Raw genomic sequence first — 26,003 nt, 5'->3', positions numbered from 1 at the left:
ATAGTAGAACCAATACACGGAAGGGTGGTAAGGTCTAGGCAATGGGCGGGGGGGTTAAGTGACTTGCCCAGGGACATACAGCTGGAAAGTGTCTGAGGCCAGATTTGAACCTAGGACCTCCCATCTCTAGGCCTGGCTCTCAATCCACTGAGCCACCCAGTTAGCCCCTAAATCTCTTTCTTAATACCAAATAATATTCACCTTCAACAGAAGAATCTGCATTAATATAGGCCACTCCACGTTCTAGAAGTATTTTAGAATTTTCCTAGAATAAAAAGAAAATGTACATAAACATGTTTCTCCTCTTTCTCTATATCTTTACCTTCCAAAAAAAAATAATGAGTTTTAGGTTCAAACTGAATAATTGAATTCTCCTTTTCTTGAGAACTCAAATAATTTCTATTTCTAGAAAGCAATAAGAATCACAGGGTATTGTAAAGGAATCAAAGACAATGAAGCTAACCCCAAACACTTGTGTTTAAGGGAGTAATGGTTTACATCGAACCAAATGAAGCAATTTAGAGCAGAAACCTTTTGGACAAGCTTTGCCCCATTTTACATAACCACTTCCTTGGGAAATTGTTTAACACATGATCATTTATGTCTTTTTTGTCTTCTTTGCATCCCCAAGCTTCCTAATTTTGGATCTACAGTTCATAAATTGGACATGTTTTATGCCTCCCCTCTTCCTCCAGTAACTCCTTCCATTCCATTCCCTCCCTGATGATCCTCTTTGGCCCTACTACCCTGGAGGATATAATCTAGTCAGCATTTTAGTGAATTCTGGAACATAATCTCCCTAGCTGAGAATTTGATGATTAGTAGCCTTAAACCTGTCTAACTCCTCAATAATCAGACAAAAACCAGGACTCTTCCAATGTGTCCCTTGACCAAACAAGACCAGAAACTTCTAATCTTCCCTGCCACCATACATTCCCATGCCCCACCACCATAACTCTCTTCAGAGACCAAATCAACATTACCATTGCTATTGATAAATGTATAAAAATCAATTGCCTTCGATTCCACTGAAATCCTTATGATTCTGAATCCTAAATTGCCTAGGCCAAAATATCCTTCTTTAGGCAACACTCCTTGATCTCTCATATCCACTGATATGGATCCAATCCCTCTGGGGTCTCTGTCCTACGCTACCCAACCATACTCCTTTACTAACCTTTTAGACCCTTGTTCCACTATTACTACAACTCTTTTAATATTCATGGTGTGCCTTCTCCCAAAATTTACTTTAACTTTTTATTTATATATGGTTCCTCTCCACTCCCAATAGAATGCAAGCTTCCCAATGTAAGGGGCTGTTTTTATCTTTTGCATTTATATACTTGGCACATAGCCAACTTGGTTTATACTAAGTTCCATATGACTCTAAGAAAAGTAAAAGTCTGTCTATTCTGTTAGAGTGAAGATTTCATCACAGCACAGTTTTGACTAACCTCAGCCCACTCAGTAGATCCCAATAAACCAAATTCTTCAGCATCCCAGCTTGCAAATATCATTGTTCTTCTTGGCCTCCATCCTGGAAATAATAGCAAAATATATAAAGCTTTAGAAAGTAATTCACACAAATAAGTATAATAACTTATGTGATTATCACATAATAAGTACCATAGCTTATGTGATTATCAATAATTATCAAAAACATAAAGCAAATTGATATTGGTAAACTAATAATATATTGTCACTGGATTTTCATGAATTCATATTTTCAATTCATTCACATTATACAATTACATAAAATAGGCAAGGTAAGAGTTAACGTATTAAAGCAGAAAGGCCATTCTTTGGATTGGGAAGATATACTTCTAGTCAGGTGTCTGATTTGATAGTGACTTGGTACTTCTGATACATATAATGTTTATTACCATGGACAGCTCCTTAAGCTTTTCAGTGCCTTAATGAATTCTAATTTTCTACCTGTGGTAACATGTGCTGGGTTCAGAATATAAGGATATCTGGTTGGTTCAAATCTGGACTCTTCTACTTGCTACTTGTATGGTCATGAGAAAATTATTTCACCTCACTGGAATTTAGTTTTTCTTCTCTGTAAAATGAGGAGCCTAGACTAAATGGCCTTTAAGGTCTCTTCCAACTCTGAATCTATGATATAGATTATAGATCAGATCTTCATTAGTATTAATGGTAGATATATTTCTGGAACTTTACTAGAATTTAGGTGATCTCGGTTTCTTTGGTCTCAATGTTGCCATATTTCCATAATATTCTTATAGCTTAATTTTGTAAAGTTCTCTCTTCATAATATCCTTATAAGGTAAAAAGGACAAGTATTCATTTTACACATTAAGAAATTGAGGCCATGAAATATTCTAAGATTTAGACAGCACCACACATTTCTTAAGTATCTAAGTTAAGATGCAAAAACTAAATTAGAAATGACAGAGCAATTCTTTCTGGTTTCAAGAAGAAAGGAAAGAGATGAGAATCTTAATTGTGGTGGAAGAATCATTTTATAAATTATTGGACTAGTCATACTTTTAGGTGAAAATGAGAGATTGGGAGAGAAAAGGAGGGACCCATGCATATAGATTCAAGGGGACTGACTGATCAGGAATAGTTACCAAAGTTCTTTTCATGTGTAGTTACATTAGCTTGTTAGTAGATCATTGTTTTGGCTCCATCTGGTGGCTTAGTAGGATAGAGCAAGGATCAGTTCTAATCCTTTTACTCTAAATATAAAGTAAATACTTCCTCTTGATACTGCTAAAGCAATTAAATTATCTCTCCCAAGGCATTCTGCACTCCAACCCTTTGCTTCTGTCAAAACTGACTAGGGAAAGCATATTTAAAACTGCAAAATTCTACTATAACAATGATCATCTTTGGTAGCTCTAAGATAAATTACAAATTTCTCAGCCTACCTCACCTCCCCTTTTTGGCTCTAGTCTACCTTTTCATTCTTATTTCACAGTTTCCCTTTAAATACTGTACAGCAATGGTGGCAAACTCAAATAGAAGTTACTAAACTTCATACAGATCTCTGCAGGCTTCATGTTAACGTGGAAAACCAAATATTCACCTTCTCTAAATTCAACTGTATTTTTATTTTGTTTACTATTTCTCAATTACATTTTAATCTGGTCTGGGTCTATGTGCACTCTGGAGTGGTGCTGCAGGGTAACACATGTGATTCCTTTGCACTATATTGTAAAAAATGAGGACTAAATTTAATATTCTAGCCTCTACCTTTATGCTCTGGCATAAATTGTTCCCTATGCCTGATGCCTACTCTCTCCAACCCAGAATCTTTGCCTTCTTTAAAGGCTCAGCAGGTGAAAACTTGCCTGATTCCCTCAAAGTGTTAGCACTCTTTTCCTACTTAAATTACCTTGTATTTATTTATTTGTTTGTTTGTTTTTGTCCTTATATCCCCAGATCTTAGCACAATGCTTTGTGCAGAGCAAAAGCATAAGAAATATTTGATGCATTTATCTGAATTATTAAATAAAAATGCAATATTATTGAATAGACAGGGTAACATTTTTTATAATCTGAAAAAAAAAGCTTCTCATTAAATCTATTCACTTAGAAATATTTTTGAAATTCCATACAGTTCATTATACCATTTGTAAAGGCAGCCTCTGTGCTCCCCTGGCTGGGACTATGATCAGTGAATGCAAGTTGTGGTATAGTTTAGTTCAGTTCAACAAAAGAAAAAACCTTTTAACAATTGGAGCTAACCTAAAGAGGAAAGGGATGCTTCTATTTCTAGAGGAAGTATGGGATCCATCGCTAGCATTCTTGGTACAGATGACCACTAGTTGTGGAGATTGTACAATGGGCAAAGGATGTATTTCAATAGATGACTTTTTTGTCCCTTCAACTCTAAGTTTCTATGACTAAATGGTCAAGAACACGCAATCTTAGAATAAACATTTATTAGACACCTATTTATTAGTAACCTCCATAGAAATTTAGAAAGCATTTTATGCACAGTTCAATAAATATGCTAATTGATTGATTTCAATTTAATTGAATCTTTACCTCCTTAGTTCTTGAGTTACATTACCTTCCCTTTTCAGTTTTCCATAACTCCTCACAATCTCATGTACTACAGCAGCTCCACTCTGAGGATCAATGCCACCAAACACCCATGAGTCACGATGACCTCCCAGAATTACATACCTGTCTACAAAAATCACAAAAAATTATCATGCTTGAGAGATGATCAGGAGACTCTTAATCATCTGATTTCTCCCCAACTAAGTTAATACACGGTAATTACAAAATTACTCTCTAGTAATCATGAAATCTAAGAGTAAGGTAATAGAAACTATAAAGTAATAAAGGAAGGATTTATGTGTCTAGAGAATGGAGGGAAGTCCTGGGTTCAAATATGGCCTTCAGACACTTCCTAGCTGTGTTAACCCAGGCAAGTCACTTAACCCCCATTACCTAGTCCTAACTGCTCTTCTGCCTTAGAACCAACACACAGTATTGATTTTAAGGTGGAAGATAAGTTGGGTTTTTTAAAAAATAAGTACAGGGACAGCTAAGTGGCTCAGTGGATAGAGAGTCAGGCCTGGAGATGGAAGGTCCTGAGTTTAAATACGTCCTCAGTCACTTGTAGCTGTGTGACCCTGGGTAAATTATTTAACTCCAATGGCCTAGTCCATACTATTCTTCTGCCTTGGAACTGATACTCAATATTGATTCTAAGAGAGAAGGAAAGGGATATAAAACAAAAAAAGAGGAAAAAAACCACAGTGGGGGGAACTCAAGTTAGACCTACAAAGTACCTTAAATCTGAGGTAGCTATTCCATAGGTAAAAATGAAGATGGAAGAGTTGCTAGATCTTAATAGTATCGATGCAAAACTTTAGAGGTTCAGTTAAATCCCAAAACAGAACCCTGAGGAGTCCCATCCCCTTAGACTGTTAGCTCCATGTAACAGTAGGGAAAATATATATCTGAATTTTGTATCTCCTTAGCACAAAGCACAGTTTTCTATTAAGCAAACATACATAAGGACTTCATAGATGCTGAATTGAATTTAATCATAAAGATTAAGATAAGATATCTTTAATCATAAAGATAAAGATGGTTTCCAACTTAAAAAAAATTTTTTTTGTTGACTGTTTGGAAATCAGAATGCTCTTTTTCATTCAAACTATTACAAATAGTAGTATTTGCCAGAACAATGCATAAAAGCCTGCCAAATGGAATGGTGCCTCTAAAGTACAACAATAATAGTGCAGTTTCCAACTACTCATTATAATTATTTATAATATCATTTTTGTGGGATATAAGCTCTTTAAGGTTAGAGACAGTTGCTCATTTTTATTTTCAGGGTTTTTTTTAATCACCAGAAACTAGCACAGAATGTACTTGATAAATGCCAACTGAATTGTAGGAGAATTCATTCTGAATTTCAAATCCCAGAGTAACCATTATATTTGGGTGGGAGAGCATAAGGGAGAGTAGTGTTGCTGGATTTTGGGTACTTTTTTTGCTTCCACAAAACAGATAATACTACCCTATACTTAAGGGGTACTTCCAGGTCAATCACTTCTCAGGTATTCTAAATTGAAGAACAAAGTGTTTCTTAGGATTTAGAACTTCTATTTCTCATTTTACAAATGGAGCCACTCAAATTCAGAGAAACAAATGACTTGCTCAGGTCAAAGAGTTTATAAGTAGTTTTTCTGGGATTGAAAATGAGGTATTTTTATTCCAAATAAAGTGCTATTTCCACTATTCTAAACTCCCATTGAGTATATGAAAGGCAGCTTGACAGAAAGCTGGCCTTAAACTGAGAAAGACTAAGCTGCTCCAATTTGTAAAATAAAGTAGTTGAACTTATGTGATATATCCTTCCATGTAGAAAATCTTATGATGCCATCATACAGATACGTATAAAGGTATAACTTCTCAAACTTCTTTTTGTATTTATGCTGGTCATTGCTCACATTGATAATTTAGAAAATAAATACTTTACCTGGTTCCACTGTTCCTCTTAGAGTTCCAATCACATTGTAAATCCTTGTTATTTTATTGTTGCTGTGAATATTCATTTTGACTTTTCTAATGCAATTAAAAAAACGAAACATTAGTATTGCAAGTCCACAATCACCATATTGATGTCATGTATAGTTTTTCTTCCTTAATCTTCCCCATTTCATTTCCTTCTCCAGCTCCTTATTTCCTACATATGTGTGTAGATATGAATTTATGTATAGATGTGTACATATCCATGTGTGTGCATGGTACATGTGTATACATATGTGTGTATATGTGCTATACTGTATTTGTTGATATGTATGTGTATACATATATAAGTCATGCTGCCATGTGATAGGCAGCATGGCTTACTGGACATTTGGCCAGCTTTGGTGTTAGGAAATCTGAGTTCTGCCTTTACAGATAAAGAATATCAAATACATACAGAAAAATTTAGAGGTGACAATTAGGACAAAAGTTTTTTTTGTTCCAACTGTTCCACTTTTGTCCCAGCTGTAACAACTGAGGAGGATCAGGAAAAGTCTTATGAGACTTATGAGAGAGAAGGTGGCCCTGGAGTTGAATCTTGAATGGAGCAATGGATTCCTAGAGATCTAGATGAGGAGGAAGAACATTCAAAGCATAGAAGGTAGCCCAATATGCAAAAGAAATGAGGTAGGGGAAGACACGTTGCTGGGTAAGAGAAAGAGCAAATAGGCTAGTCTGTGTGAAACCTATAGGTGAGGTGCAGGATTGAGTAATCATTCTAGAACAATATATTGTCATCATTATAAGCAGGGTTTTTAAATGTCAAATTTTAAATTTTAACCAAAATTTAAAATTCAAAAACATTTCAAAAATAAATTTTCTTCTAAAGGCAATAGAGAACCACTGAAGAAGCTTTTTGAGTAGAGGAGAGAATCATGTCAAACCTGTATTTCAGAAATATCAATTTGGCAACTGAGTAAATGATGGACCTAAGAAGGAAAAGACTGGAAGCTGGGAGGCCAGATAGGAGGATATGGTAGTAGTCAAATATCAAGTGATGCTTCTATACCTGTCTTCTCTTTCACAAATTAGAAATGTCCAGAAATTTTAAAGCACATTGCCTAGACTAGAACTCCTGCTGCTTGCTTCTAAACTCTCTGGCATCTGGTTTCCCAATTTAATTTGGAACTAAAATATTTTCTCTAAGGTTATAAAATGAACTCTTAATTTCTAAATCTTGTGGCCTCTTATTTCTCATTCTTCTTGACCTCTCTGTAGTATTTGACATTGTTCACTTATCTCTTTCCTAGGCTGTTGGGTTCGTGTGTGTGTGTGTGTGTGTGTGTGTGTGTGTGTGTGTGTGTGTGTAAGGAGGGATGATATTATTCTCTGCTTATTTTTTTCCTACCAGACATAATTTTTTTTCTCAGATTCCTATGCTATAAGATTCCTTGTTACTTCCCTCATTTATGACTATCCCCTAGAGCTCTTTTTTCCATCTTTTCTTTTCTATCTACAGTCTCTTTTGGTGATGCTGTCAGTTCTCAGGGGTTGAATTATGGCATCTATGAAGATGAAACCCATATCTACATATCCAATCCTAACCTCTAGAAAGAATTCCAACCCTGCATTATCACAGAACTGCTTGTTTAACATCAACATCTCTAAGAATCTCAAACTCAGAATGTCTAAAATGGAATATATTATCTGTTCAAACATATCAAGAGTCTATTTCTGGGACTTTAAAGAAGAATTAGACCATCCAATCAGTGCTTAAAGCAACAGACCTAATTATTTGGCATGTTTCTAGAGTAGAAGGGCAGCACACTGACTTTCTATGGATAGTGAGGCCACAATGGGCACTTCTTAACAAAGATAACTCACTGACATCTTCCTCTTCCTCATATTGAGATAGGAACTAATAGCCTAAGAAGGATCATGGAAGGCATTGAAGCAGAGACATCAATAAGGAGCTCAGGCTCACTTGTGGCGAGAGGGGGCTGGCACACAGTTCAAGGACATAGAAGCCAAGGTCATAGAAGCAAGATCGAGAGGAGGAATACTCACAGTGGGTCAGTCATGTTGGGGCCTGGCCAAAACCAGAATATAGCTTATGAGGTAGATATGTGGGGTCAGACATCAGTACAGGAAAGGAGGGACAGTAGAAAAGACTAGGGATAGACACATGGTACTTGAGTTCAGACTAACAGAAAACATTTAGGATTGGACACCCAGGTGGGTGGGCAGAGCAGTGCCAAGTTTTCTTTTTCTATTCTGTAGGTGCCAAGAACCCAATCCACCAGTGGTCTCTCTACCGATCATTTTTAATAGTTTTCTTTGAGGGGAAGGGCAGAAGGAATGGGAGAGGGAGAGAGAAAGCACAGTACTATATAGTAAAGTTAATGTGTTTTTTTTTTTTGGCAGATTTTCAGAATGCTTTATATAAAGTAAAAAATATCCATACTGTGAAAATATCCTTCTTGCTCTTCCTAACATGGCACTCCATCTCCTGACTCCAAGCAATTTCACTGACTGTCTCCTACACCTGGGATTCTCTGCCTCCTTATCTCCATCCCTTGGCTTTCTTCAGGTTCCATCTAAAATCCCACTTTTTGCAAGGAAATTTTTCCGATTCCTCTTAATGCTAGTGCTTTCCTTCTGTGATCACCTTTAATTTGTACTGTACATATCTTATTTATACATGACTGTTTGCATATTTTCTCCCTTACCAGACTAAGAACTCCCATGAGAGCAGGGATTTTTTTTTTCATTTCTCTGTATTCCCAGCACATAGTAAAATATCTGGTCTCTAACAGGTGGCAATAAGTGTTTTTTGACTTTACTTAAAATTACAATTATTATTTTTCTTATTGTTTAAGTTGCCACACTAAATCATTTTTGTTCTATGATTTGTATGCACTCCTAGATACACCATATACCATATTTTAATATTTTAAGAACCTGTGATTTCTTTATTTTTTTAAAAAACCTTTACCTTCTGTCTTAGAATCAATACTAAGTATTGGTTCCAAGGCAGAAGAGTGGTAAGTGCTAGGTAATTGGAATTGGGTGATTAAGTCAGGGTCACACAGCTAGAAGTATCTGAATGCCAAATTTGAACCTAGGAGCTCTTGTCTCCAGGCAACACTTTATCCACTGAGTCACCTAGCTGCCCCAAACATCTGTGATTTCACTGGGGAATGTATTTCATGCAATAAAGCAAATCACACCCCTCTGTGATTTAGTTAGTAGTTTTCAATTACTGCTATGGCTACTTTGATGAGCCAGCTATACTAGCCCTTAAATAGCACAAAAGGGTGGATTCAACGCCCTTCCAGGCTAGTATGACCTAACAAAATTTGCAGTCCATTTGCATAGCCATTGATAATCCATATTTATCTTTTCAAAATGAGTGCATGGAGGAGGGAAGAATAAGTTGCTTGATAATGAACTATATTAGAACTTGGAAAATCTCTTTCCTTGATGTTTTGCTATAAAAATAGTTTTGTCCAAGAAAGTTGTTTCCTTGGTAAGTCTACATTTATTAAGTGTTACTATACTATACTATATGAGCCAGGCAATATGCTAAGTGGCTGAAATACAGAGAAAGTCAAAATATTCTTCCTGCCCTCAAGGAACAAACTTTCTAAATTAAGCAGGAAAAAGCAACAATCGAACATCTTAATTTAAAATCAGCTGAGATGGAAAACTTATTATTCAGTAACATATGAACCATATTCTATTCAGCTCATTAAAAATTTTTATGTACCACTGTGCATAAGGCATTAGAAATACAGAAGCAAAGAAAAACAAAATTTTCTTGAGAACCTTATGTTTATGTTACATGTAGATTAAAGTTTGACTACTTTATTTCTATTATTATAATTTACTGAAGGTGGGAAAGATAAGTAAAATATAGCAAGATAACCGTGTAGAATAGTTTCCAGTAAAGCCAGGCCCAATGCTGTAAGGCACTTTAAGCTTTCCCTTCCAGCTGCTGTCTGGTGGTGCTGGTCCTCCCATATTTCTGTAATACACAAAAATTAATGTTAGTTGAAGAAAAATGTTTGATAAAAAGAATTCACTCAACCAACAAGCTTTTATTCAGTATCTATGTGTCAGGTACATTAGGGATACACAGGGGAGAAAAAGAATATAGTCCATCCCCTTAATCAATCAATAAACATTTATAAAGCTCCTATTATGGCACTGAATACTTAAAAAGACACAAAAACTAATCCCTGCCTTCAAGAACTTACAATCTAATGGAGGAGAAAGGAACTTAAGTTCTATTATAAGAATCCAGCCATTCATAGATAAGTAAATACATAATAAATAAACACCAAGACAATGTAGTGTTGGGGGAACCAAATAACAATGAGGGGAATCAGGAAGCTTTCTTGAAGGATTTGACCCTTGAACTGAGCCTTGAAGGCAGCTTAAGATTCCAAGAGTTGGAGATGAGAATAGAGGAGATTCCAGACCTACAGGATATTGATTTGAGTGTTTTTGTTTTTAGTATTAGTTTTGTTAATTACTTTTATAGTAGTGAACCATCCTTACATTTTGGGCATAAATCCAATTGTATTATAGTGGATTTTATACAAATACACATATATACATATAGCTCTAGACTTTTTTGCAAGGGTGTTAATAGATTTGTGTAAATATTCATTTGTTTGTATTAAAATAACTTTTATTAATGCCTTTTGCTTTCATATCACTGTCATTTCTGAAAAATATCCAATTTAAAAGAAATGAACTCTTTCCTTATGACAAAGAAAAAGAGGAAAGAAAAAAATTTATACAATGAATATGTCTAAAAATGTATGCAACATTTTGCTCTTACAACTTCTCATTCCTTTGCCAGAAAGGTAGGGGAATATTCTTCATTATCTGTTCTCTGAGACTAATTATTTTTTCTTTTTTTAAAAATAATTCAGAGTTTAACTTCTTTTCATTTACTTATTGAACTTATGCATATTTTTATCCTAAATGTTCAGGATCCCACTTCTAAGAGCTCTGAGAACATCAGTGCCCTTCAATTTGCCATTCTTGCCTGCAGCCCAGTTTCTGTTACCATTTTTAGGGGTGCTCCCAAATTGTTCAGCATCAGAAATGGATAGAGCTTTGTCTATTGAAAAAACCCTAAAAGAAAAATGTTTATTCCCTCTATATTCCAGATGAATTATGTTTGTCATCTAGACCATTAGCTATGCAGGTGAACTTCTCAAATATGTGTTTTCTCTCTTTTGGCATATAAGCCATTTAGGAACAGGGATTGCCATGATTTTTCTATTTGTATTCCTAGCTCTTAGCACAGTGTTTTGCACATTATGAATACAAAGTAAATGTTTTTCCAAATTCATTCATCTTCTGCTCATTTCATTTCAGTTTATTATAATCAATTTTTTCTTCCTTTGAGATTTTCTTAAAAGTACGGATTATGATAGAAAATGTATAAATGGATTATTACTACTATATTTTTATTAGCTTTATTCTTGATTTCCATAGTCCCACTTTCCTCCAGCTTTTGTTATGCAGACTATTTTGCTATACTTTAGAAACTGTAGGGTAAATAGGTATTCACATTTTGCCCTTTTAAGATATAGGATTACAGAATAAAATCTGAATGAAGTTTTAGAAGTCACCTAATATAGTGCCCTTAATTTACATATGCAGAAAATTGAGAAATAGGAGAAGTTCAATGACTTCTCTGAGGTAGTATGTGGCAAACAAAAACTTGAACCTGGATTTTTTGATTCCTTATTTTTTCTCCTGTACCATGCTGACTATTTCATGTTGGTGCCTAGGAATCTAATTAACCTTTTGCTTTCAAATTTTTATTTCTTTTCAAATGTACTTACTCTAGTAATTTCTGGGCATCATTGTATCCAATTGGATGAACAGGAATTTTTGGAAGACCAATAGCCTCAGTTATACCATATCTATAGGCATATTCTGGAAAAAAAAAAGACAAAAAAGACAAAGATAATCAATCTTTTCAAATGATTCTGTAACAAAATGCTATACTTTTGGATGAAAGAGAATTTGCCTGTTATTTCTTTTCCAGGAGTCCAATATTCTAAGTAAGAAAACTTGCTCAATGCAGAACCTTTTCTTCCTTTTGGTGGTTAATATTTGTTTTTTCTTAGCAAGATCATTTTTGGGTTGATTTTGGAATGAATCAAAGTATTTCAAATACACAAACATAAATGACTATGACTTGAAGTTTAATGTGGCAGATAGCTCTTCCCAAGCTACCTAGCACTTGTAGAGAAAATGAAAAATCTCAGTAAAGGGAAAGAACTATACAAGAAAATAAGAATGTATAGTAAGAATAGTACCTGGTCTTGGACAAAATGAAGCACAGAAGTTGGCAATGCAGAAAATGTTGATTTTTACCCTTTTCTACTTCTGAGCTATCACAGCATCTCAGAGTTCGAAAGGACCTTAGAAGCCAAATATCTGAGAGACACAGCCAGCACTGATGGTGGTGGCAGGGGCAGCTATGGACCCCAATGGATCTCAGCAACTGAGCTAGGGAATACTGAAGAGATCAAGCCAAGATGTCAAAGTAAGAAACACTTAAAACCTGCTAACCATCTTCCAATGACCACATAAGAACAAAAATACCTAAAAAATGAATACTGAGAGAGAAGGGGCGAAGCGGTTCTCTGGCCCAGAAGAACAATGGAGTAAGAAGAATGCTATGCTAAATGCCAGGAATTAAAAAAAAAAGATAAATGATAGCTCTGGTCTCAAGGAACTCAAAGTCTATACAAAAAGCAATGTACAAATAAGTTATACAAAATATATTACAGATAATAAATAGAGGGAAGTCACCAGATTTAAGAGAAATCCCATGTAATTTAGTTTTAGAGAGACACTTGGGGGACTGAGGATTTAACTGCCATACAGTGAACATATACCAGTGGTAATCCCATGTCTTCTGATTCCCAGGCTGGACTTTTATCAACCACATCACACTGGACCATAAAAGAACTTCACGAACATTTGCTGAATTGAATTTCGGGTCTTCACAGAATCACAAAGTTTGATAGCTGAAAAGTACCTTAGCAGGCTGCTAGTCTAATTCAATTAAACTAAATGGCATTCAGCACTGTTTTAAAAAGCTATTATGAGGAAATAATATGATATTGAGGTGGGTGTGCAGTAGGAGGGAATGAGAAATGGTGGTTTAAAATTTAGAAATGCTTTGAAAAAAAATTTTTAAATGGTGCTTTTAGATCATATACTTTTTACTAGTTAGTAGATATTACAAATTAAAATGTAGAAAAGTATATGTCATCCTGGGCTTTTGTTTTTCTTTTTTTCCCTTCTGTGTTCAGTGCTGACTGAGGACAAATGACTCACCGTTAGCTGGATATCCTGGAGTAAGAGGGTCACCTGCACCATTGAGGTTTAGCACATTTCCACGCTGGGCACCACCTCCAGGAAGGTTCCAACCCTTTGGATAAGGTTCTACTCCAGGGGAAGAATAATCAGCAGGATCAGAATAGAGGATAATTCCTTTGGCTCCTGCCAGTTGAGCATTTTTAACCTGCAAGATGAGTTTTCTTTTAAATATATATATTCTAAATTAGTTGTGCCAGATTCTAAAGCTAAGACATCACAATTTTACATAAAGTCTAGCTATTAATGATGTCATTTCAGGAAATCTCCTTACTGACTTTCCAAGTGTTAAACAAAGGTCACTAAAGAGGGATAATGACTAAGTTGACTAGTAGTTGGTTTTTCCTCTTTTATAGGGCTTAACTTTTTTTTTGCCTAGGAACTGAAATTGAGAAGGATAATCAAATCTCAGGAACAGACCTCTTACCAATTACTCTAGCTTCTGGCTATAGGGTCTTTCCTATGCTTCTGTCAACCTAGTAGTTGCTCCATCTGTTCCCTTCTTCCCCACCACCTTTAAGAATTTAAGTATCTCCTTTTTGATAGTTCAGTGAAAGTCCCAGTGCTTTGGCTCTGTGTGGCTTCCCAGATAATAAACACAGAGTTGCAGCTCTGTGTGGTTTTCTATATTACAATTTTCTTGTCTCAATTAAAGACCTGATATAACTACTTTGATAGCTGTTTTTTAAAGGTTGACACCACATAACAATCAAATTTATTTTGGTACTTACTACAATGATAATATATTGATCTACCTTCTCTTCTCACCAAAAATGTACATTTTAAAATAGGTATCAAAAGTTGGATTGTGCTCAAATATATACACTCACACACCCCAGGCAAATCTTCATTATGTTGGCAGTAACATTCCTTGTCTACTACTATAAAAAGAGAATAAGCTCTAGCTATTTTACACTCCAACTTCCCAACTTTACCCTAGGGCTTTCTAATCATGGTAGGTAAGCAGTAACTTTGAAATTGGATTCCCCTAAAAATCAATGAGTAAGTCAGGATAAAAGAAAATAACTCAAAAGGCTGCTAAATATCTATTTGTTTTGCCTGTACCCTTTTTCTTTTACAAAATGTTACTTAATTTAAATTTGATATTATAATAACTTATAGCAATATACTTCTATTTGACTAATACTTTATAGTTTACAAAACAATTTCACTTTTGTTATTTCATTCATATTTTTATTCCCCTATCAGGCAGAGAGAACAGAATACATTTTCTTTCTTTTGCAGATATAGAAACTGAAGCTCACAGAGGTTAGGTGATTTGTCCAAGGTTCCAAGTTTACACAAATTATATGTAGAATGAATTATCTGTCCTGCCCATCTTCATTTTCTAGAATAGCCTCGTCTTAAAATCTTAAAAATGCTTTGAGAACCTTTTTCTTTAATGGAGCTTTTAGATCTTTATGTTTTTAGTTAGCAGATATTAGGCAAACTGTGTCTTCTCTGTGCCCTTCCTCCCAACTGATAAAAGACCTTTCAAGATCAAGCCTGAAGGCTTTATTTCCTTCAATAAAAGACTACAAGACTTGGAAAAGACACTCAAAGTTGAATGTCTGACAAACAGGACATGGGAGGGAATATCACCCAGGTGCCCTGGGCATTCTTGTACTCCTTCCCTGCCCCTTCTCCTGGAATGGCCCTCCTTAAACATCTGTGGAAGGAATAATATGATGGAAGGAGGAGAATTCCCAGGATGGGAGGAGGGCAATACCCCAGACCCATAATAAAATCTAGCAATCTGAATCCCTAGGTAAGGTGAGGAGGGGGTTACAATTCCATCCCAGCTATGGCTTTTTCAATCATCATTGCTTTTTCTATCACTGTGGCTTTTCCATCACTGTGGCTATACTACCTGGAATAGCCTTGAATAAACATTTTCATGCCTTCAAATTAAGGGATCTGAGCTGTAATTCATTGGGTAAGAACCAGCATTCACTCTCCCACCTCAAAAATTTGCTCTTACAATAGTCCCAAAGACTTTCCTCCTTGGAGAATGTGGAAGTGACAATAACAGGGAATACAGAATGAATCTGACTAGGATACATTTTTCCAGACATCTCTAATTGATCCTATGACTAACAGTTGGGCATTATCAGAGTTACCCCACTATACTGACTCTGAGGAAGAGACTTAAAATAAGCCAGAGGTGCCTATCTTGACTATAAAAACCGAATGTGTTTGTTGTAGGCATAATTCCCGCATGAGAGTAAATATCATCTTGGCCCTAAAAGAACCCCCTAAATTAGTGATGGCAAAACTTTTAGAGACTGTGTGCTGTGCCCCATCCCTCCCACCATCCCAGCACTGCTCCCTTACCCCAGATAGGAGAGAGAGAAAGAGAGTGGCTCAAGCACTCTGCTCAGAGGAAAGAGGAAGGGAGCAGCTCCAACGGAGTCTCTCTGCCTTCTGCCTTCTGCCTTCTGCCTTCCTAGTAACTGATTCTGATGGGCCATGGCACATGCCTGCAGAGAGGTCTCTGTATGCCATCTCTGGTATGCATGCCATGAGTTCACCATCATGGCCCTAAATCTTACAAATGACTCCAAGGTTGTTCTCCAAGCTGTGTATATAAGATTTCAAGTGATCACTGAACATTTCCTGTTGCATGATGATAGCTCCTCTAAATTACTCACTCCCAATTTTCCATAAATGGAAAAGTATATACATATGAAGTTTAGACTGTTTGGTGAACTCACACATATATATGTGAATTCTTTCTCTCTAAGGAAATAAACATAGCTGCTGTGGAAAATGTTTTTTCTTTGATTATTTTTCCTGGGTTTACAGGAATAATCTAGGAGCTCTATCTTGACTCTGAAAGGCACTTGTTATAGAACAATAATGCAAAATGATGCCAGAAATTCTAAGTAGATACTGTAACTTCAATAAAATAGATGGATTGTAGAAAAGTGGGAGAAGGATAAGAGATGGTAGAAAAAAATGTGAGCTTACCTTATTTCCTCTGAAAATTTTCCCATATCTAGCAATAGCAATTTTTCCAGAACAATTGATTCCTAAATCCCGCTCCAATTTAAAGAAGTCTTCGGTTCTTGCATAATTCACATATACTAGTTCACCCTAATGGGAAAAAGGATGATTAAAAACAAGAAGGCACTTTCTGAAGCCTCTCCAGAATAATAACATGTGAAACTTTAGCAATTCAAAGCAAGCCTTTTCTAAGGCTTTCATATTCATTATTTATTTCATTCTTAGTAGTAAGAGACAAAGAAAAAAGTGTCAACTGAATAAAACTAAAATTATGCTGTATCATTTAATAATTCTTGTTACTTCCAATTTTTTCAAACCCCATTTCTCAGTTTGGCTTATAAATTCTCCCATAAACTCATTATTTTCATGAATTCTCTCCCAGTCTACACTAAAGGTGAGATTAAATAGTGATCATTCCTAGCCCCCTGCAGCATTTACTTGATAAGTATTTTAACCTATAATGCTGTTTTCTTTACCAGTAAGCAGAAGATTATTTTAAGCTGCCAGAAGCCATCGAGGCTGTGATGTTTAGCAAGGCTACTCACAAGCTCTGACAATCCAGCATGACAGGTTGTCAGGAGGATGGAAATTCTACACTCAGTTTACCCTATGTGATTCTTTTTACAGTGACATTCATTTGCACTGAAATTATTACAGTTAATATCCTTATTTGGCTCCAAGGAGACACAGAAAAACAATACAGATTCATGGCAAGAACAATCACAGTCACAGACTACCCACTATCCCAAATTAAACCCCTGTAAACCCCCAGAGTATAGAAACTTCTCCTAGAATCAGCCCAGCAAAAAACCAGCAGTTAGTGAGTTAATGCAACTTTCTAAAGTTCCCAGCAAGAAAATACCTGGCCTGAGTTTGTTCCCAAACTCCCACAGACCAAAGAAACACAAGTGAAACACAAGGAAAATAAGGCAATGACAAATTAGCACAGAATCACCCTTCCAGAACTGCATTCTTATTAACCCTATAGCAGAAAGAACAGCATGGGAACAAAATTTGAACCAGACTGATATGATTGTATCTTATTAGATGTAATCAACTACCATAACTATCTACTTGATTGATGATGGGAATGAATAGTATACATTATTTAATTAGTTAAAATATAATTAACTATTATGCTTAGCTAGGAACTGATGTTCTAGTACCTTATGGATGGCTGAAAAGAATAAGTTCCAACTAAGCCATTCCGTAATGAATAATTCTTGACAAGCTTGCTCCTTTGTTTAACCACAGTAAGATAATTAGTAAATGCCAATCATATGATGTTTCAAAAGTTAATGTGTGATTTTGAATGTATGGGAAAATCAAAACCTGTATGAGATCATAAAGAAAAAAGGGTATAAAAATAAAAATCAGCAGAATGGCACTTCAGATCAGCTACTGCAAACCTACTGGGTCTCTGGCTCTTCTCACTCCGTTTTCGTTCAATTGTCCTGCTGGTAATCCCCCTTAAACTGAGCTCCTCTCTAAGGGACAGCTCTTCTGCTCTTCCTTTTACTTGTCAAAAAGAAGGATGGCTTGGTCTTCCCATGAGATCAACTAAATGGGATGATCCTGATGGGGGTGGTTCTGATTTTTTTTAAATCCTTACTTCTGTCTTAGGATTTAATTGGTTCTAAGGCAGAAAAGAGGTAAGGGCTAAGCAATGGAGGTTAAATGACTTGCCCAGGCTCACATAGACAGGGAATATCTAAGGTTCAAATTTGTTGAGCCCAGGACCTCCCATCTATACACTTGGCGCTCTATTGACTGAGCCACTTAGCAGCTCCCTGGTTCTGATTTTCTAGCTAAGATTACTAAGGGGCAATTGAAACACATAAAGCAATTAATATTTCTTAGTTGTCAGAGAAGTGATCAAGCCACACCTGAAGGCCAAATCACTCCCCCCCAGCTGCAGCTAATTTTCAAACTTCTTAACAATTCCAACCGCCCCCTTTCGGTGGAACTTAATAAAAATGATCTTTTCCCATTAACTTACCTGAGAAGCCCAGTAAGACCCACTTTATTAACTGCTATATGAGTCACTCTTTGTAAACAGTTATCTTGTCCTGGAGAAAATTTGCCTCAGTTTGCCTGTGTTGCCACACATTCCACTTGACTGATTAGACTGACAATTTATAGCAGTTATCAAGATACAATTCTTAACAAAAGAGAACATTCATATCTATCTCTAGTTGTTGGATAAATGCATTTTAATCTTTAAATCTCCTGCAATGGGGGATTTTCTCTATAAGCAACCACTGTCACTGAACATGTCTCCAGAAGCACCTAGCTGTTAAACAGAGGCTACCAAGGTCTTCTTTTTTGTTTAGCCCATCCTTTATTTCAAGGGAACCATTCCAGGACTGCCAATTACCAACAAATGCAGTAGACCAGGTCAAACAGGGCAAAGTGGTAGCTCAGTTTCAAGATGAGAATGAAAATATACAGTTAGATAGTTAACAAATAAAGATTTAGCCATAGCCAGAGAATGACATTCAGAGCAGAGAAAGAATAATCATAAGGATAAAATATTGATTCAGTTAAAAATAGAGCTTCCTAGTGTTGGTTATACCACTTGTTTATTGTTCCAAACCTCATTTAGGAGGCCCCCATCCATTTTGCACTTTTCTTAAGTCTCCTCAGCTAAATAAGTTCTGGGGTTAGTTTCAATGCTTTTTAAGGAAAAACTAGCCTCAGGTGTGAGGAGTAAGCCTGTCTCATATGATAGAAGCCTCAGGCAAACAATATTTTAAAATTATTATTGTTATATTACACTAATTTCCTAGTAGAGGGCAAACCTATGCATAACTGAAGAGACCCCAAAAAAGTGAAAACCAAAGACTCCTCATTTTCCACCAGCTGCTCTGCTTGATTTTGACTCCAGCAACATCATGGCTCTCCCAGGATCAGTTCAATCACCTGAAATATCATTATCACAGATATTCAAAACTTTCTCATCACCATCAATTTTGTCTCCTCTTACTAGAGGGCAGAACTTCTTCTAAAGTCTTCCTTCATAGAATATTCTGAACTTTCCATCTAACTCCCTATTTTCCATCAGTTACTCTACTTGGTTTCGAATCCCAAACATCAGGGCATGCCTCCAGCACCAGGCACCCTCTAATGCTACCTCCTTTCAATTTTATTTTTTGCATTATCTTCCCCAACTAAGTTTATCAACTCCTTGGAGGCAAGAACTGCTTTTTTTGTTTTCATTTGGTATCCTTGGCTCTTAGCACAGTATGTGGCACATAGAAGGCACTTAAATGTTTCTTGATTATATTATTATTATTGACTATTGACTATAAGCATTAGGCTTAAAATAAGACTTGGATTCCTGACTTGGTTCTGTCACTGGTTAGAAATGTGATACTCAAAACCAGCTTTAGCTGTTCTGTGCCTCAGTTTCTTTGCCTGCAATACAAAGGGGCAGAATTATTTTGACACCAAGGGCATGTGTAGTTCTAATTTTCTTTTGTGTTGAGGCATCCTAGACTCCCACAGATGTGCTGGAAGCCCTGTTGCATGTTAGGTACATATTTCTTACTTAGTCCAGTTTCAAATACATAAACGAAATATGGCAGACTGATTGAATGAATAAATAAATAGGTCTAGGCCAATTATGCCTAGACTGTCTCTGTGTCTCTCTTTCTGTCTTAGAAAAAATAGTATTAGTTCCAAGACAGAGCAGTAAGGGATAGACAACTGGGGTTAAGATCCGTTGAGTCACCTGGCTGTCCCCAGTTACTAAGTTCTTTAAGACAAATTCCTTTACACAAAGCACCTCATCTCCCAGGAGATTATTTTATGTAAATTTTGTGTAGGGAAGTAGGTGGTTTAATGTAAGGAGGGCCAAGCCTACAATAAAAAAGATCTGAATTTGAACCAACACAAGTTCAGACCATATCCTTTGGTCTGTGTGTGATCTTAGACAAACTACTTAACTTAGTCTCAATATCTTTATTTGAATATTGGCAATGACAATAGCACCAATTTCACAAGGTGTTGTGAGAAGTGAATGAGAAAAATATATGAAGCATTATGCAAACCTTAAAGTACAATATAAATCTTAGCTTTTATCTCTGAATACTAAAAAACACTAAAACAAAAGCATTTATTAAGTACTTTGATATACAAAATACTGTGTTAAGTGGTATGCATACAAGAGAAAAATAAGTCATATCCTATTCTGGAAAAGCCCACATTCAAATATGGGGAGGCAGTACATATAAAAGAGACACTGGGTGGCCCAGTGCCCAGCCTGGAATCAAGAAGACTCATTCCTGAGTTCAAATCTGACCTCTCATACTTAGTTATGTGACTGTGGAAAGTTAATATCAATCTGTACCCCTTTTTGGCAGCCCAAGACAATCTCTGGATTTTAAAGGAGAAAAAAGTTTGATTTTAAGATTAAAACTATGAATTTGCTCCCTTCTCCCTTGAAATAGGGTGGAGACAAGTTCATTGTTTTTCTGTAAATGAGTTTTTTTTTGCATAGTGAAGCAATTAATGAACTAGGCAGAGCCATTTGTAGAAGAGTGCACATGTGCTGGTGGTGATTCCTGGCAAGTCCAGAAGTCTCACTCCTAGTTCAGACTGAGGTCAGTCATCTAATCAAAGAGGCTTGAGAAAGGGACAAAAGAGCTTAAATTGGCAGAGGGGGAGGAAATTGGCCCTTTTTCCCTGGAATTCTAGACTGAAGAGGCTTATAGTCTAGCTTGGAACTGTCTTAGTTACGGGGGAGAGAGCTAAGAGATCAGCTGGCCACACGTGGCTGGTGCCTTTTCTTTTTATGACTTGATTTTATTACTTAATAAATAATTATAAACTAAGATATAGTCATCTATTTAGTCAGTAGAATTTTAATCATAACATGACCCCAGGCAAGTTACTTAACCCAGTTTGCCTCACTTTCATCATCTATAATATAAATTGGAGAAGGAAATGTCAAACCATTCCAGTATTTTTGCCAAGAAAACCCTAAAAAGGGTCATGAAAAATCAGAAAAACCACTGAAATGACTGAATAACAAAAGCATATATGAATCTTCAGTTGTCAATCAGACAGAAGGGACCAGTGATTCTTAGGGTGCAGAGGCAAAGCAAAGTATTCTCTTTAGTGTAAATTCTATTGAGAAAACTATATCCTTTGAAACATTTGATGGTGCCAACGACTTATTTTGGTAGTGAGAAATTTGTTGTCTTCTTCAGTATTCATAGAATTGGGACAGTTGCTTGTTTGTACCTCCACAAGAGCTGGCCCCAAGAAAAAGGCTGTAGGGAGAAGGCTACAGCCAAGGTCTACATTCTAGGTCATATTTCTATTACCTACCATTCTTAGGCTTACTTTCCCATATGTGGCAATTAGATACAACAATCTGACCTCAGATACTTAGCTATGTGACTAGAGAGTAGCTGGAGTAGCTAAGATGACAGGTCTCTTCTCTATAGGCATGGCTGTCCTAAATCTGAGGCATCAAATTTGCCACCCTCAAAACTCTCAAGATCAAGCCAGATTGAAATGTAATTGGGGAATATTTAACAAAATAAATAAAAATACAATAAACCGTAATGTTAAAAAAAGTTTTGATTTGAGTTTGACACCACTGCCCTAAATGATGGTTATGATGGAAGTTGGGCATGTATTCTGGGGACAGAGGGGACTGCTCTTTTATAGGTTTTTGGGTTTAGGGTGCTGGGTCGTGTCCACTAGTAGTAACTAGTGTTGTCTCACCTAGAAGAATCTATATTCTTTAGAGATAGAAGTTTTCTTTTCTTTTTTGTATGTCTTAGCACCTACTGTAGAGCCCAGCACATAGTAAGTTCTTAATACTGTATTTCATGTGTTTACACTATCTTTAAATCTATTTTCCCAAATCCCATTTGCATTATGGGGTTGAGCTGCCATTTTTTTTTTCCCTTCATGGTTCCAGGGGTAAGCCTAAGGGAGTAGATTTTCATTATACTATCCATTATAAGGATTCACCAGTGGACTTCCCACTGATTATTAGCCCAAGCTAATTACCTAGTAGAAAGTATATTTAAGGGTATAGTGAGTGTATTTAAGTGTAGAGTAAGGATATTTACTACATAAATATCCTCCCCAGAAGGGATATAGTCTCTCCTTGTCCCTATAAGATCTCTGAAAAGAATGAGTTCAAGTTTGAGGAACAGATATGGTTAAAACATAAATACATGACTACTGGTTCCTAGAAGTCACTTTTTTTTCTTTTCATGGAAGACACATGAAGGCCCGCTTAGGTTGTCTATTAAGTACCAAAGGTACTTTCTAATCCAGAATTCAATCACGTCTACCTCTAAAGAGTGGTCTCAAGGAATTGTTATAATGGTTAACTTACACATCCCACAGAGTTAGATAAAGGAATCAAACAAACATTAAAAAAGAGAAAACAAGAACAGAAATTTCTCTATTTAGAAAGTTTACTTTTATCAGAAAAACATAAGCTTTAGCATAGTTCTTGATACATAGAGTCCTAAAGCTATTATATCTTCAAGATATCGGGTATATCCTTGATAAGTCTCTCAGTTACTGATGAAGATACTGCTGTCAGCCATTGATACTTTGATGAATACTGCTACCAAAAACTATGGGAACTCCCAATTTTCTAATCTTCTAAAATTCACAAGATTATCACTCAGTCAACAGAGGTGGGTGGGAGGGTGGAAGACAAATTTGATCCTCCCGCCTTTCCCAAGGGCAATTCCCTCTTAAGAGTTCCATACATTGGGTTCAACCATCATTTATCTGGACTGCTGCTGGAAAGCAGGATTTCAAACTGGCTAGCTGTTTTAATACATCACAAAAAGGTGCAAGGCTGATTCTCTTCAACCAGTTTTTAGATATTTCTTTCATGGCATTATCTGCTTTAAGACAATGACTTAAATCCCCTAGTATTCTTTTAAATTAATTGGTTGAGGGTTCCGGGTTAAGATGGCGGCAGAGTAAAAAGCAGCTCTTAACCTCTCCTGACCGAAACACACAAGACTCCTCAAGGGGACATAAAAACAAGTCCAGACGAACGGAGGAACCCCACAACAGGGTGCAGCGTGGAAGGTACGTGGAATCAAGGCATTTCCATGCTATAAAGGGGTGAAACAGCTCTCACTAAATCGTGGGCTGAGCAGCCACCCCACCCCCACCCCTACCACACACACCACCTATAGCGCCGAAGCCAGTTAAAAAGAAATAGAGCAAGTTTGGGGCACCCATCGAGTCATTGGCAGCTCCATGGCCTGTTCTTGAGAGCAGCAAGATTTGGGACCCCAAAAAGCCAAAGAACGTACGCGAACTCTGAGCGCGGGAGCGGCGGAGGCGTGGGAGGAGGCAGACACAGACACAAGCTAAAGCTCTGAAACCCTGAGTGGGGAACCAGCGTAGACGGGTATACGACTGTGGAAGCAGTGCCCTGAGACTTGTAAAGAAACCTCCTGCAGAGGATCAAGCAAGGGGTTCCACCAGGGGGCTTGACCTTGGAAAAAACCAGAACTCAGACCTCAGGAGCCAAAAGACCGCGGACGGATCCCGAGCGCGAGGATAAAGCTGAGAAGCTGCTGGGCTAATGATGGCTACCCAGAATCAGGAAGTTAAGAAGAGAAAGATTAACAACAAGAAAAAGAAGTCTTTAACACTCGACAACTTTTACACAGAGAAAATCCAGACAACCGAGCAAACAGAGGAGGAGAACAAACAAGCATCCGGACCCTCCTCAAATAAGGAAAACTCCTCACAAGCTATGGAAGAGTTCAAAAATGAGATTCTGAGGAAGATGGAAGAGATCTGGCAAGAAAATAACAGTTTAAAAGGTAGAATCTTGCAACTGGAAAGTGAGGCTCAGAAATCAAATGAACTGATAAGCAAATTGAACCAGATTGAAAAAGAAAACCAAAAGATCATAGCTGAAAACCAGTCCCTAAAGGCTAGAATTGAGCAATTAGAAGCTAATGATCTCTCAAGACAACAAGAACAAATAAAACAAAGTCAAAAGACTGAAAAAATAGAAGGAAATATGAAATATCTCAATGAGAGACTGACAGACCAAGAAAACCGGTCTAGAAGAGACAACTTGAGAATCATTGGTTTTCCAGAAAAACCAGATATTAATAGAAACCTGGACTCCATACTAAAAGAAATTATTCAGCAAAATTGCCCTGAAGTCCTACAACAAGAGGACAATATAGACATTGAAAGGATTCATAGAACACCCACTACATTGGACCCAGATAAGAAAACGGCCAGAAATATAATTGCCAAATTCAAGAGCTTTCAAGCGAAAGAAAAAAATCTTACAAGATGCCAGAAAGAGACAATTCAAATATCAAGGAACACCAATTAGGATCACACAGGATCTGGCAGCCTCCACGCTAAAAGACCGTAAGGCCTGGAATACAATATTCAGAAAGGCAAGAGAGCTGGGCCTGCAACCACGGATCAACTACCCATCAAAATTGACTATATATTTCCAGAGGAAAGTATGGGCATTCAACAAAATTGAAGAATTCCAGGTATTTGCACAGAAAAGACCAGGGCTAAATGGAAAGTTTGATATCGAACCACAAAAATTGAGAGAAACATGAAAAGGTAAATAAGAAACAGAGGGGAAAGAAAGAAAACTTATAATTTTTAAATTTGCCTTTTTAAGGGCCTCAGTAAGATCTAATTATCTGTATTCCTATGTAGAGAAATGTTATGTATAATTCTCTGTAGTGAACTCTATTCACTATTATAGTATTCACTATTATAGCAATCAGAAGAATAATTCACAGGGTGAGGGTGGAACACTAAATAATCTAAGATGACATGGGGGATGGGAAAGAGGGGGTGAATAGCAGGGGACACCAAGAGAAACTTGAGTGAATAAGAAAAATAGGATATTCTATTACACACAAAGAGGGCATGGGAAGGAGAGGGGACAAATACTATTATAAAAAGGAGAGGAAGAGAGCATTAAGAGGTAATAATCAAACCTTACTCTCAGTGTAATCAACCCAGAGAGGGAAGAGTAGCTATACTATCCATTGGGACATAAAACTCCTATCTAACTCTTCTGAGAAAGTCAGAAGGGATAAATCAAGGGAAACAGGGGAGTGGGGAGGTCAAAAAAAAGGGAGGGGAGAAGAAGGCGGAGGGAATTTATAAGGCCATTAAAAACAAAAAGGGGGGGGGAAATAAGGGAGCGGGTAGAAAGGGAAGTTAGTCAAGGGAGGGGATAAGGGATAGGGTCTTAATAGAAAACCACTGGTTTTAAAGGAAATAGTTTAAGGAGAAGGGGTAGGAATAGGGGAGGAAACGAAAATGTCAGCAAATGCACAACTGATGATTATAACTCTGAATGTGAATGGGATGAACTCGCCCATAAAACGGAAGCAAATAGCAGAGTGGATTAGAAACCAAAATCCTACCATATGTTGTCTACAAGAAACACATATGAGGCGGGTGGACATATACAAGTTTAAGGTTCAGGGCTTGAGCAAATGAGAAAAAGAAGGCAGGAGTGGCTATTATGATTTCTGACAAAGCCAAAGTAAAAATAGATATGATTAAAAAAGACAGGGAAGGTCATTACATCCTGATTAAAGGCAGTATAAACAATGAGG

General features: G+C 36.7%; 1 protein-coding gene across 1 annotated transcript in view; it reads right to left on the bottom strand.

Moving 5' to 3' along the window:
• The window catches only part of FOLH1B (folate hydrolase 1B), an 85,635-nt gene that overhangs the window by 24,843 nt on the left and 34,789 nt on the right, over window positions 1-26,003 (bottom strand). Inside the window, exons 5-12 of the mRNA XM_044668217.1 lie at window positions 16,351-16,476; window positions 13,342-13,528; window positions 11,832-11,925; window positions 9,893-9,991; window positions 5,975-6,060; window positions 4,046-4,165; window positions 1,455-1,537; window positions 202-265 (exon numbers count right to left, since the gene is read on the bottom strand). Of these exons, the coding sequence (XP_044524152.1) occupies window positions 202-265; window positions 1,455-1,537; window positions 4,046-4,165; window positions 5,975-6,060; window positions 9,893-9,991; window positions 11,832-11,925; window positions 13,342-13,528; window positions 16,351-16,476 (859 nt within the window). The remainder of the gene's footprint in view (window positions 1-201; window positions 266-1,454; window positions 1,538-4,045; window positions 4,166-5,974; window positions 6,061-9,892; window positions 9,992-11,831; window positions 11,926-13,341; window positions 13,529-16,350; window positions 16,477-26,003) is intronic.

Source organism: Gracilinanus agilis, chromosome 3 (genome assembly GCF_016433145.1).
Source record: "Gracilinanus agilis isolate LMUSP501 chromosome 3, AgileGrace, whole genome shotgun sequence".
NCBI classification, from domain to species: domain Eukaryota; kingdom Metazoa; phylum Chordata; class Mammalia; order Didelphimorphia; family Didelphidae; genus Gracilinanus; species Gracilinanus agilis.
The sequence above is the reverse complement of the archived record's forward strand: the minus strand, read 5'-3'. Positions and strand labels throughout refer to the sequence as shown.